This window comes from Hyla sarda, chromosome 11 (genome assembly GCF_029499605.1).
Source record: "Hyla sarda isolate aHylSar1 chromosome 11, aHylSar1.hap1, whole genome shotgun sequence".
NCBI lineage: Eukaryota > Metazoa > Chordata > Amphibia > Anura > Hylidae > Hyla > Hyla sarda.
In genome coordinates this window covers 45,939,583-45,953,713 of record NC_079199.1, presented here as the reverse complement: position 1 = coordinate 45,953,713, position 14,131 = coordinate 45,939,583, and the positions used below count along the sequence as shown (strand labels likewise).

The 14,131-nt window shown below is 42.5% G+C and overlaps 1 protein-coding gene across 2 annotated transcripts in view; it reads left to right on the top strand.

Moving 5' to 3' along the window:
* Positions 1-11,547, top strand: part of LOC130295049 (coiled-coil domain-containing protein 170-like) — a 74,942-nt gene extending 63,395 nt beyond the window's left edge. For both annotated transcript variants that reach the window (XM_056545288.1, XM_056545287.1), the window contains 3 exons: positions 1,404-1,640; positions 10,080-10,307; positions 10,736-11,547. In XM_056545288.1, the coding sequence (XP_056401263.1) occupies positions 1,404-1,640; positions 10,080-10,307; positions 10,736-10,954 (684 nt within the window). In that variant the 3' untranslated portion in view covers positions 10,955-11,547. The remainder of the gene's footprint in view (positions 1-1,403; positions 1,641-10,079; positions 10,308-10,735) is intronic.
* The last annotated feature ends 2,584 nt before the right edge of the window (positions 11,548-14,131 follow it).

The following is a 14,131-nucleotide window of genomic DNA, read 5'->3' as shown; positions in this document are numbered from 1 at the left end:
TGCCGATATCGGCGCAACGGAGGTACGTAGGAAGGGGAGTTAAAGACCACGATTTTTTTTTTTTTTTGGAGCCTGGGCACAAGGGAAGGTAAAAATTTTGTGTTGTATTTCTCCTTAAATTTTTTTTAATATGTCTCCATACATCATCATTACATTTTTTTTTCTGAGCAGGATACCAAAGGCATCTGGGAGGTGAGAAGAGGTTTATTTTATACCTCCTTTAATATTGCTGATATCCTCCTCCCATTATTTCCTACATTTTGGTGTACCTTCTTAGTAAAAATTTCTTGATTAATGCTTCTCTAATTCATGGCAAGACCGTTTTTAACCCTACCCTTCATCATCTATTATTCTAGAATAAAGTGATTGTAAACTACAAAAATGCAGTGAAAGTTCTTTGAGAAGACCACACAAAATTGCATTGAAAAGTGTTCTATGGCGGTGGTCTTATCAAAGAAAGGGCCACTATGCATAATGTATGGTGGACTGAATTGGCCAAGAGAAGAAGGTACGGAGGTTCACCAGATGTACTGATAATAACCCCTTCACCAACCTCTCTGCTGTCCAAGATCAAGAGGCATGCTGATATTAACCCCCCTCACTGAACTGGGGGTGTGGAGTGACGTCACGAACGCCAAAGCTGCAAGCTTCTGTGTTCCGGACACCGCCACTGCCTGCCTGGAGATCTCAGGGGTCCTCAGTGGTGGGACCCCCGCAATCTAACATGTAATCCCCTATCCTTTGGATAGGGGATAAGATGTTTTCAGCGGAGTACCCCTTTAATCAATATTTTTGAATTATTCCAGAGCTGGTGGGTGGAGCTTTAGGTCTATGGTGTCTGCCATACACTGTACACACAGAGGAGGAAATCCTGCACTTCTATGTCTCTGTGCACAGCCTAAACAGCAGCAGCCAGTGATTATAAGGCATGGTAAAAAAAAAACTGTGAGCATTCATTACTTACAGAATTGCCCGCACTGTCTTCTGGCCCTTTCCCCTTCATCTCCCTCCCCATAGACTTTGCATTGCTTGTAGTTTGTTGCTTAATTTAGCTACAGGACAAACACTGAGCAGACTCAAGACAAATTTAAGCTAATTTTCAGAGTGGAAGACAGTCAGGAGAGAAGGCTTGTTAACAGGAGAAAAGCTTTTTTGTCTAATAAGATATATTACTTTTTCTTATATTGTACTGTTGATCTGTAGACCATTGTTAGTTCCTTAGTATGTGTCCTATGGTGAATTCTACCTCTACCTTCCTGTTTACCAGTTCCATGTACTAGGGTTCTACCTACGGCCGTATCACTTGTTAATGGTTCTCACAGTTTTTTGTTTGTTTTTTTGCCTTTACTGACCCATTGATTGCTTCTTTAATTAACCATAAGTAATAAACTGTATCTTTATAGGTTAATTCCCAAAGGGAGAAACTAGAGTTAAAAAATTCACAAATTGAACAACTAGAAAAGAAAATAAAACAGCATGAAAAAGATAAAGAGCATCAAACCTTCCTGAGTGAAAATTCTGCAGCTATGACAGCCCAAAAATTGCAGAAGAAGGTCGAAAGACTCCAGGGACAGCTCAGTGACATAAAAATTGCTAATCAAAACTTGATGGCTCAGCTTGTCGATATGAACGATCTAAAGGTGAACGCGCCACTATGGAAAGTTTCATGAGGAATTATATATTGCTTCTTCCTTTAATCTTCTAAGTAAAATAAAAAAAAAAAAGTGAATAAGGGTTTGCAGCTATATCTGTTTTTGCTATAATGATGTTCCTTATGCATATGAAGCCTCATTTAGGGCTATTACTCTATTCCTACTCTAGTCCTACTCTATTTATCTATGATATATTAACTCCTCAGACTTGCTTTGGCAAGTATAAAAGTAAATAATAGGAATCAGCTAAATACAAAAATTATGTTTAATGCAAATAATAATACAATACTAAAATCTGGAAAAAAAAAATGTTTTTTGCATTGCAATAGATATCTAATACTGGTTGTTCTAGCAGACTAAAATATTTACAATGACAGAAATGAATTTTTGTGTGGAGAATCAAATATACTTTTTTTTATAACTTTCTATGATTATCATTTCATAAGAAATATCTGAGTCCTATATGAATAGCATACATCCAGTATTATTTAACTGGTATAGTTCTTTGGTGACATCAGTGTCCTAGGCTTAAAATGCCCACTTTTTAATTGTATTACCATCTGTGAAAACCACTGAAAAAGAGGATCAAGCCTCAATCGCTGATATGGAGGATGGTTACTGTTTGGAACAGTTAAAGTTTTAATAGGCCTACTAATATTTTATATTAAAGGGTTTCTATCTAAAAAATAAACTTCTGACATGTTGCCAGACATGTCAAAAGTTTTAATTGCACCTCGACCAATGCCTGAGACTCGCTGAGATCACTAGTTATAAGTGGCAGTGACATTCCTTCCCCGGCTGTCAATCAAATCTGACCTTTTTGCTATAGAAGTCTATGCAGTTAAAGGGGTTATCCAGGAAAATGTATTTATATATATATATATATCAACTGGCTCCAGAAAGTTAAACAGATTAGTAAATGACTTCTATTAAAAAATCTTAATCCCTTTAGTACTTATGAGCTGCTGAAGTTGAGTTGTTCTTTTCTGTCTAAGTGGTCTCTGATGACACGTGTCTCGGGAACCGCCCAGTTTAGAAGCAAATCCCCATAGCAAACCTCTTCTACTCTGTGCAGTTCCCAAGACAAGCAGAGATGTCAGCAGAGAGCACTGTTGTCAGACAGAAAACAACAACTCAACTTCAGCAGCTGATGATTATTGAAAGGATTAGGATTTTTCAATAGAAGTAATTTACAAATCTGTTTAACTTTCTGGAGCCAGTTGATATATAAAACATTTCTTTTTCCTGGAATACCCCTTTAAAATGTTGGTTCTGCCGGGTGGCTGGGGAGTGGGGCGCGATGCGGTGCACTTCTCTAGCTTATTACAAGCTATTGCTGTGGGTCTCGAGTGAGACCTCGTTCATTCAAAAGTTTTTAAGCGTGGGCAATTCTTTTAGATGTATTCATTTAACTACCAAATTTTGCACTGAGTAAAAGAGATAACAAATAGTAGAAGTAGCCAGTGGTAAACGATGAAAGCTTTATTCGGATCTCAATAAAACCGCATGAAAAGCGGGAAACAGCCGATAAGACAACTCACAGAAGCGTTGACACGTTTTGGGTAAGACGCTTCGTCTAAGCACGCTTTACCTTGGTGGTTGGCAGGTATATATTGGAGTTCAGAAGGGGATGGGCGGAGTTCAAGACACAGTCTGAAAATTGGTGGTGTGTCTAGATGCAGGCTTGTATAGCTTACTTAATAGACAGCTTCTTGAAGATCAGAGTACATATGGTAAACTCGGATCCCACATCCCATTTCAGGGAGGATCTGAGAGCAGTGTTAAACTGCAGTCTGGAGCTGGGTGTAATTGCACAAAAGCAGTATGATTACATGTTTGTTCTTAACCCCACTATTCCCATCTTCCACTCGCTGCCTAATGTACATAAGGACCGTTTCCCCCCTCCCATGAGACCGATTGTGGCGGGATCGGTTCCTTAAATGAACGCCTTAGCCAGTGGGTGGACTCCGTTCTAAAACCATTGGTGCCCCTGTGCCCCAGCTACATAAAATACTTTCAACATCTATTATCCATTGTGAGCCAGATAACATGGGATTCATCCTTTTGATGGCTCACATTGGATATTGAAACTTTGTACTCTTCTCTGCCACACTATTTGTCTATCCTAGCGGTCAATAATATTATGTCCATAGTCTCCAAATTTAGTTCCAATCTACAAAACTTTATAACTGAGGCATTGCAGTATTTGTTGTCACACAACTTTTTTTCATTCGATGGAGATTTCTTTATCCAGAAAACTGGTGCCCCTATGGGCGCAAAAGTCTCAGCTTCAGTTGCTAACATTTTTGTTTTTTGGTGCGAGCTACATTATATTTTTTGTGATAACAACCCCTTCCAAAAAGACATAGCCTATTTTGGTAGATTTGTGGATGACGTGGTCATAATTTGGACATCCGATCAGTCTAGGGTCACACAATTCATTGATTACATTAACAATAATCCATTTAATTTGTGGTTCACATTTGCATGGAATAAATATGAAACTCCTTTTCTTGACATCCAGCTAACATCAGAGACCCCTTGTGTGCATACCTCCACCTACCGCAAACCCAGTGCAGGCAATTCCCTTCTCAGGGCCCAGTCCTGTCACCCAAGACACACAATTTCTGCTGTGCCTGTGGGTGAATTCACCCGTGCTAAACGCAACTGCTCCTCTGAAGAGCAGTTTTGTGGTGAATCTATTGCGGTGGGAGAACGTCTTTTATCCTCCTCATTTAATTAATAAGGCTCTGTCCAAAGTTCAACTTAAAGACAGAAATAGTCTCTTCTTATTTCTTCAGATAAAAAACACATTGGACATAGACAATCCAACGATGATAGTTACTTTTGTAACAACATATAGTGCTGACTATCATGAAGTAGGGAAGATTATTAAAAAGTACTGTACTTTTTTATCACAAGACCCCCTTCTGGGCAAATTCACACAAAGCAGTTGTAGATTTTCATCTCGACGTGCTCCCACTTTAGGGAATATTTTATCTCCTAGTGCTTTCTCCACTGACAACACGACCAACACTGCTTGGCTACATGTCAAAGGTTTTTTCAAGTGCGGATTGTCTCGCTGTGTGGTTTGCAAATATGTTCACACCACACAAGTTGTCATGGGTTATAACACTAATTGTATATTTCCCATTCGTTCTTTCATAAATTGCCAGTCTACATATGTAGTGTACAATATTTGCTGCCAAACCTTCAGGACCATGTTTGTGCGCAGTACTATAGGTCCTCTAAGAAACGCATCCAGGAATACATTCGAGCCGCAAGCAATCCGCACCACGTGAACATCTCCGGTGTCTCTAGACATTTTTGTGATGTTCACCATGGTGATGTTTCTGATCTAATTTTTTGTGGCATAGAATGTGTGCGCAGACCATTACGGGGTGGTGACCGTGTTAGACTTCTACGAAATAGAGAGGTTTTTGGGATTCATAATTTGCGCACTATTCAACCCCATGGCATGAACCTGAGAGCCGCTCTTATATTTCATTATTGTTTTTTTACAGTTTCTCATTCATGTGCGATACGTTTCTCCATCTATACATTTTTTCACAGTTTTTTTCCTATGAGTTTTCCTAAAAGTTTTTGCAAGATTTCTTGTCTCCTTATATGTGTTTTTGATTTTCCAGATGTTTTTAGAAAATACTCGTCTGATATTTACCTTAGAGTAATGTGTCTTGTCTGGCTTAAAATGTTTTTTCATTTGTAAGGGTGTTTTTCACTATGGGATGGAAGGAGTTAATTTTCAGACTGTGTCTTGAACTCCGCCCTTCCCATTCCGAACTCCTATATATATATATATATATATATATATATATATATATATATATATATATATATATATATATATATCTCTGACAACCACTAAGGTAAAGCGCGCTTAGACGAAGGGTCTTACCCAAAACGTGTCCACGCTTCTGTGAGTTGTCTTATCGGCTTTTTCCCGCTTTTCATGCGGTTTTATTGGGATCCGAATAAAACTTTCATCGTTTACCACTGGCTACTTCTACTGTTTTTTTTTACTACTTGTCACGATTCGGCTGGCTGGAGGTGGATCCTCTGTGCCAGAGAGGGATTGGCGTGGACCGTGTTGGTGGACCGGTTCTAAGTTGCTACTGGTATTCAACAGAGCCCGCCGCAAAGCGGGATGGTCTTGCAGCGGCGGTAGCAACCAGGTCGTATCCACCAGCAACGGCTCAACCTCTCTGACTGCTGAAGATGGGCGCGGTACAAGGGAGTATACAAGAGCAAGGTCGGACGTAGCAGAAGGTCAGGGCAGGCAGCAAGGATCGTAGTCAGGGGCAACGGCAGGAGGTCTGGAACACAGGCTAGGAACACACAAGAGAACGCTTTCACTGGCACAATGACAACAAGATCCGGCAAGGGAGTGCAGGGGAAGTGATGTATAAATAGGGAGTGCACAGGTGAACACACTAATCAAGCCTGCTGCGCCAATCAGTGGCGCAGTGGCCCTTTAAATTGCAGAGACCCGGCGCGCGCGCGCCCTAAGGAGCGGGGCCGCGCGCGCCGGGACAAGACCGACGGGGAGCGAGTCAGGTACGGGAGCTGGGATGCGCATCGCGAGCGGGCGCCTCCCGCATCGCGAATCGCATCCCGGCTGAGAGAGACATTGCAGCGCACCCGGTCAGCAGGTCTGACCGGGGCGCTGCAAATGCGAGGAAGTTGCGAGCGCTCCGGGGAGGAGCGGGGACCCGGAGCGCTCGGCGTAACACTACTACTTTGGAGTTACTAGCCGTGCTGGGGATCCTGTGAGCTGACCATTTCCACATTTTCTATCATGAGTGACAGAGATGTCCACTTGTATTCATTAAAACGAACCTGTCACCGTATTCTACCCCTATAAACTGCTTCAACATGACTATATGCTTTGTGTTCAGAGTACAGCATTATACCTCTTAAAAAAAATATTATAAAACCCCCTGCACCTTTTGTAATTAGAACTTAGATGTCTGCTGGGCTATGTAGGACTATTGCTTCTACCTAAGGCCAGCCTCACCTTTTGCACTTATCAGTACTGGCCCACTTGCTACTATCTTATATGTATCTGTTTGGTAAGGTTGGGTGAGAACAAGGTGTAGCAGTTGCACCCTATCCATGGTGTGCCATATGGAGTTTCAGATAATAAGAGACATGTATCATAAATTGAACTAGTTAAGTGGGACCCTATTTCAGATTTTGCATCGGGACTAGTAGCTTCAGTTTATGCCTCTGCTGTGGCAACTTTTTTTTATACAATCAGTTAAGCAATGGTAGCCATGCTGTATGAATGGATGAAAGGTGAGCTCTGACTGTGTTTCCCAGCAAAATCTGTCAGAATTACAACTCTAGTCTGTTAATCGTGTCAGAAAAAAAAGATAAGACACTTCCGGGAATGAACTACAAAACTGGGACTTGGGTGAAAGGAGTTATAGGATGAACTGGCTCATCAATGTACTAGATGATCCTATGTTGAGCCCATGCTCAGACACAATAAAGGCCTGAAAGGTCCAGCACATGGCAAACTCATTTGGAAGGGTCTTTGGAGCTAATCACTTGCCACTAGGGTCAATTTCATAGGTTGGGCTCACATGCGTCCAGCGATCCAGAGCCATCCCATATGGGAATGCTAAATGCATGAAATTTAATTAATCACACCTTTCCTATACCATCCATTGCCCCAGAGGATGAAATCTATATAGACATAAAGAAAAGCAGAGGGTATCATGTTCATCACAGTGTGGTAAATGGTGTAGTGGTCCCCAATGGGAAACTGCTAACCTTTTTAAGTTGTGTAACAGGCACAACCCCTATGCAAGCTTAAAGAATATGGTGGGGCCCCCCAGGTGTTGGCACTGGAGTATACCAGGCAAGATATAGCAGGAAATGTATATGTATTTACAGGGGGTGTGGAAATAAAAATAAAAACTACTTGTCCAAGGGAATAAAACTGAGCACAATCTACCTGTTCCTCATGACGATCTACTTGTCCTGGAACACAAAATAATTTCAACCAAAATAGTCTGTAAATAAAGTCTTTATTAAGAGAAACTTAATAGACAGACCAGTATGTCACCCCATTAGGTGGATAGGGTCCCTGATAAATAAGTCTGCACTATTAAGTTGGTAGTCCCCCCCCCCCCCCTGCACCATTAAGTTGGTAGGGCTCCCCTGGTATGTAAATAGGGCCCCAGATATATATGTCCCCCCAGTTGGTAAAAAGGCAGGGTTCCCAGACAGAACCCCAGATAGAAATTACCCCCATTAGGTAGAGCTCCCCCCGTAGATAGACAGGCCCCCAGATAGATATGACCCCCATCAGGTAGTTCTCTCATTTAAACAATTATACCCCCTAAGTCAGAGCTTTTCAAACTGTTAATGGTGATGTCCTTGCATAGTTTGGTGACACTGTACTGCATGCATGGCGTTGCACGTCGACAATGCACAACGTAGTATCAGTATCAGAAATGCGGCTTCTATTATCCTGTGCCAGTTCATCCCTCCCCCCTTTATCACTCCCTGTGCCACATCTTTCCCCCTTGATCCTCTCCTGTGCCTTATCATTCCCCTGTGACATTACATAACCCCCCTCTGATGCCCCTGTGCCATTATATTTCTCCCCTCTCTGATGCTCCCTGTGCCATAATATTGCCTCCCATACCCCCTATGCTATTATATTTCAGCTCCCCTGTGCCATTATATTTCAGCCCCCTCCCCTATGCCATTATATTTCAGCCCCATCCCCTGTGCCATTATATTTCAGCCCCCTCCTCCTGTGCCATTATATTTCAGCCCCCTCCCCCCTGTGCCATTATATTTCAGCCCTCTCCCCTGTTCCATTATATTTCAGCCCCCACCCACTGTGCCGTTATATTTCAACCCCCCTCCCCCTGTGCCATTATATTTCATCCCCCCTCCCCCCTGTGCCATTATATTTCAGCCCCTCCTCCCCCTGAGCCATTCTATTTCAGCCCCCCTTCCCCCTGTGCCATTCTATTTCAGCCCCCCCTTCCACCTGTGCCGTTATATTTCAACCCCCCTCCTCCCTGTGCCATTATATTTCAGCCCCCTCCCCCTGTGGCATTATATTTCAGCCCCCGTCCCCCTGTGCCATTATATTTCAGCCCCCCTCCCCCTGTGTCATTATATTTCAGCCCCCCTCCCCCTGTGTCATTGTATTTCAGCCCCCCTCCTCCCTGTGCCGTTATATTTCAGCCCCCGTCCCCCTGTGCCATTATATTTCAGCCCCCGTCCCCCTGTGCCATTATATTTCAGCCCCCCTCCCCCTGTGCCATTATATTTCAGCCTCCCCTCCCCCTGTGCCATTATATTTCGGCCCCTCTCCCCCTGTGCCATCATATTTCAGCCTCCCCTCCCCCTGTGCCATTATTTTTCAGCCTCCTCCCCCCTGTGCCATTATATTTCAGCCTCATTCCCCCTGTGCCATTATATTTCAGCCCCCTCCCCCTGTGCCATCATATTTCAGCCTCCCCTCCCCCTGTGCCATTATATTTCGGCCCCTCTCCCCCTGTGCCATTATATTTCAGCCCCCCTCCCCCTTTGCCATTATATTTCAGAGCTATCCCCACTGTGCCATTATATTTCAGCCCCCACCCCATCCCCTGTGCCATTATATTTCAGCCCCCCCTCCCCCTGTGCCATTATAGTTCAGCCCCCTTCCCCCTGTGGCATTATATTTCAGCCCCCCTCCCCCTGTGCCATTATATTTCAGCCCCCCTCCTCCCTGTGCCATATTTCAGCCCCCCTCCCCCTGTGCAGTTATATTTCAGCCCCTCCTCCCCCTGAGCCATTATATTTCAGCCCTCCCCCCTCTGCCATTACATTTCAGCCCCCTCCCCCTGTGGTGTTATATTTCAGCCCCCCTCCCCTGTGCCATTATATTTCAGCCCCCCTCCTCCCTGTGCCGTTATATTTCAGCCCCCCTCCCCCTGTGCCATTATATTTCAGCCCCCCCTCCCCCTGTGCCATTATCATTCAGCCCCCCCCTCCCCTCCTGAGTTACATCATTTACTCATTCACCAAACCCCACTCTCCCTCTGATCCCCTGCTATTACCTGTCCTCTGTCCCATGTGTGCTTCAGCAGGCTCGGGCTCCGTGGTTGTTTATGTTGCTGGACCGCGTCCTCTGTCCTGACGGAGATGCGCACGATGATGGAGATTGGATAAGGATATTTGGTGTGTGCGTATAGCTGTTCCAGAAGTTGTGGAACAGCAGGCATGGAACCTTTGAAATACTTCCTAAGATCTAAATATATTCTAAAAAAAATGAATACATTTCTTGTCCAATATACAGATAGATTAACATAATAAACCATGTTTGTGTACCTTAAACAATTTAAGTTTTATTGTGGAAACGTTTTAAGTCACTAACTCGATTTCTTCTCTTTTAAGGAGAAACTCGACCATCAGAAGAAAACTATAGAACTTCTTAGTAAATCTTTAGAAAAGCTGGAGAAAATTAAGGATAAAGCTGCTAAAAAGGTAGTGAGCCTGAAAACAGAGCTGGACTACGAGTCTGTAGGGGAGAAAGTGAGGTGTCAGCAGATGGTGGAAGCAGTCACTAATGAGCTGCACACCGCCAGGAGAGCCCTCGAGGAGGTAGCAAGGAGAGAAAAACAGGTACACTTCGTGTATTAAAGGGAATCATTAGTATCTTTTTAGCAACTCTTAAAAATGCTCATTAAATAGTTTTTTTGGGGGGAGTGGTAAGTTGCAGGTACTCGAGAACTTTAAGAGACTTTATACAATACTTGGAAATACAGAAGGTTTTTGTCCCGTAGATCTTGTGATATGTCTTTTTGGAGGAAGGGGCTTTGCATTCGCATTTATAAGGAGTATAACTAAAATGAAAAATTTCAACCAACCCCTAAATTTCAATTAGGAGGTGTTTTAGGGAGGTAGATTGAGTAACTGTGAAGAGTTTTTAGAAAAGGTTTAATTATAAAGGTGATAAATGTAAGGGAGATGATTTTACTTGCCTCAAAAAAAAAAAGAGAGAATGGGAAAGAACAGCATTAAGATGCATTTATCTCTCCTCTATTCTGCAGCTTGTCGACTTCAGAGAGACCATCACCAGAATGATGGGATTTAATATTAACACCCTGGCTGTTCCAGATTATGAAATCCTTGACCAACTAAAGCGGGTTTTACGGACACATGGACCTAACGATAACACCAAAACAGATAGGTCTAAGTTGCCATATGGGTTTCGGACAGGGATTGGTGAACCCGAATACACAGTGCAGCACATGAACCCTAGACACTAGGATCAAAACAGATTTCAGTATTGGTTGCCACTGCATCATGACATAAGGAGGCACATACTATATATAAGTACTGGATGTTTTCAGAATTTATATCCACAGCATAGGTGACAAGTATCTGATCAGTGTGGGGTCAACTGCTGGGACCTCCACGATTAATAGTCCTTAGAGTGAACAGAGCAGCAGCCCGCATGCTTGACCCACCACTGCATTCACTCATATGTGACTGCTGAAGATAGCAAAGTACAGTGCTCTGCTATCTTCAGAAACCCCATAGAGAGTAAAGAACAGAGGACAAGCATGTGCACTGCCCATTAACTTGGGAAACAAGGAACCTCTGTTATGATCAGTGGGGGCTCCTGTGGATAGGTGATAAGTTAAAATCTTAAATAACCCCCATGAATTGAATACATTTTTATTTGTGGTCAAAGCATTTTTATTTCCATGTATAAGCTGTATTCGGTAAGCGTTTAAAGGGGAGGAAAAAAATTGTTTTAAAGGGTAGCTCCCACCATCCTAATTATTTTTTTTTTGCAAGCCCGTTCCCCTCCCCCCCCCCCGCTACGGCACTAGCCCGTTCACTCCTCCCCCCCCCAACCGCCCCCCTTGCCCCGCGCATACCCCGTTCCCTCATTACACTTGCAGTTACTGCAGAGTCCGGCAGCAGGCGTGCAGGGACAGCGGTGGCGGCGGCGGCGATGTGCGGGAGGAGTGGCCTCCCAGCCAGTGGCCGGGGAGCCAATGCGCTCGCTCCCGCCTGTCTGATTGACAGGCAGGGAGCGAGTGCAGCCCAACTGAAAAAGGACTGATTGCCACTCCAAATTCAGTCCTTTTGCAGTGGCCGGTTTTTAAATGTAAATTAAACCTTTTTAATGAAAAAAAAATAATAAAAGTATATTAGAGATATGTTGTAGTACATAAGTACTACAACATATCAAAAAATAAAGTTGGTGACAGTGCCCATTTAAGCCAATTAATGCCAGAAAGTTATAGAGATCTATAAATCACTTCTATTTAAAATTCTCAATCCTTCTAGTACTTATCAGCTGCTGTATGTTGCAGAGGAAGTTGTGTAGCTCTTTCCAGTCTGACCATAGTGCTCTCTGGTGCCACCTTTGTCCAAGTCAGGAACTGTCCAGAGCAGGAGAGGTTTGCTATGGGCACATTTGCTCATGCTCTGGACAGTTCCTGACACAGACAGAGGTGGCAGCAGAGAACACTGTGGTCAGACTGGAAAAAACTACACAGCCTACTTTAGAGCATACAGCAGCTTTTTAAATAGAAGCAATTTCAAATCTGTATAACTTTCTGGCATCAATTTATTTTATTTGACCTCTGGAATACCCCTTTAAGGTCATGAGATTCTCCACCTATTTCTAAGTGAATATTTTATATCGTTCTATAAATGTCCAATAAGCTAGGATATATTACAATCTGGCACCCCTAAGAAACTCTTGATACCAAATAGAGAGAATTGTACTGTTCAGATTATAGTCACAAAAGGCATAGTTTTTGTACATCTCAAAACCAAATGGTTTTGTGTTTTATTTCTCTTTTTTTTTTTGTGTGTGTGTGGGGGGAGTTGGGGGCTTGCGGAGGATCTACGCTACTTTACTTATCAATGTAACCCTATTGAATGACAAAATAATCAACCTCTCCCCTGCCTATAATTAGTAAGAACACTGAACTATAGCATAGTTTATTTACTATAGTTCATTTACTATTAACCAGAACCACATTTTATCATACATCTGCAATGACTGCTTCTATTGCCTGCAAACACTAAACTATCACAAAATATGTAGAATTAATTATGAATGCATCCAATATTACTTTTTATTCTGCTAATAATAATAATTTATATATATAATAACATTTTGGGAAGAATTAGTGGTTTAATGAAAAAAATAAATGTACAAATGTATAATGGTTTTAAAATAAATTTTATAATACCTAATTCCTAATATTAAGTGTGTAATATTGTAATGCCTGATACTTGTCTTTATTTGTACCCCCCAAAACCGTAAAGTGCTATGGAATCTGTTGACACTTTATAAATAAATGTCATTACTGTATTATTATTATTATTTCCTAACCAAATTCAGTATTGTGTCAAATATGTGGATTCCTGTGTATAAGAAAAAACACAATAGCTTTGTTCCAGGGACACCGCCACACTTGTCCATGGGCTGTGTGTGATATTGCTGCTCAGACTTATTTAGGTTACGGTATATGGTCTGAGCTTCAAAATTATATATGGTGGAAAAAAGTAGCCTCTTTTTTTTTATTTATTCATTTTTTTTATACCTAATTCACTCCTAAAATGTAAGGATTTTAGAAACTGATGTCCTGTCTGTGGTCAACTTAAAGGAGTCCTCATCTTAAATGTCTTTTTAATATAGTTTACGCAGTAGTGATGCTCAACCTACCATAAGTATACTGCGAAAATGTTACTGTTTAGAATAGCTCTGCGATGTCAAAAAGAATACCGTGTCTACCGCAGCTTCCACTCTCATGGCTTGCCATACACATGAGATAGCTATCATCAGACACTCCTTTAATTGACAGATATTTCCTCTGACCTTCCATAAATGGCTGACTGACTGTGTCCTCAATCAGGAGAGGGGAGAGAGCTGCTGCAGGACACTTCGGGCAGTGGCTTATCTCCTCTCAAAACAAAGCAATCAGGCAAGTTGACATCCAACAGCACGATCCTTCATTCCCTTGACATCTGCCATTGGATGAATGCTGGTAAAGGCTACTTTAAAGGAGTATTTCATTTTGCAAAGTATTTCCCTATCCATAGGTAGGGCATAGCTATGTGATCATCCGACTGCTGGGGCTCCCCACGATCTTGAGAACAGGAACTACAGGCTCCCATTAGAATTGAAAGGTGGGTCACGCATGAGTGCTGCTGCTCCATTCATTTTCTATGGGAGTTTAAAGGGGTATTCCGGGCTGATACATTTTATCCCCTATCCACCACGCCCTCTCCATTCATGTCTATGGGAGGGGGCGTGGCGGCCGTCACACCCCCTCCCATAGACATGAATGGAGGGGGCGTGGCATGACGTCACGTCCCCAGTCCCGGAAATCCGGAAGTTTCCGAAACTGGAGATTCAGCACCAGCTGAATCTTAATCTTAATTAAAAATTTCTTATAGTTTTTTTTTTTTCTACA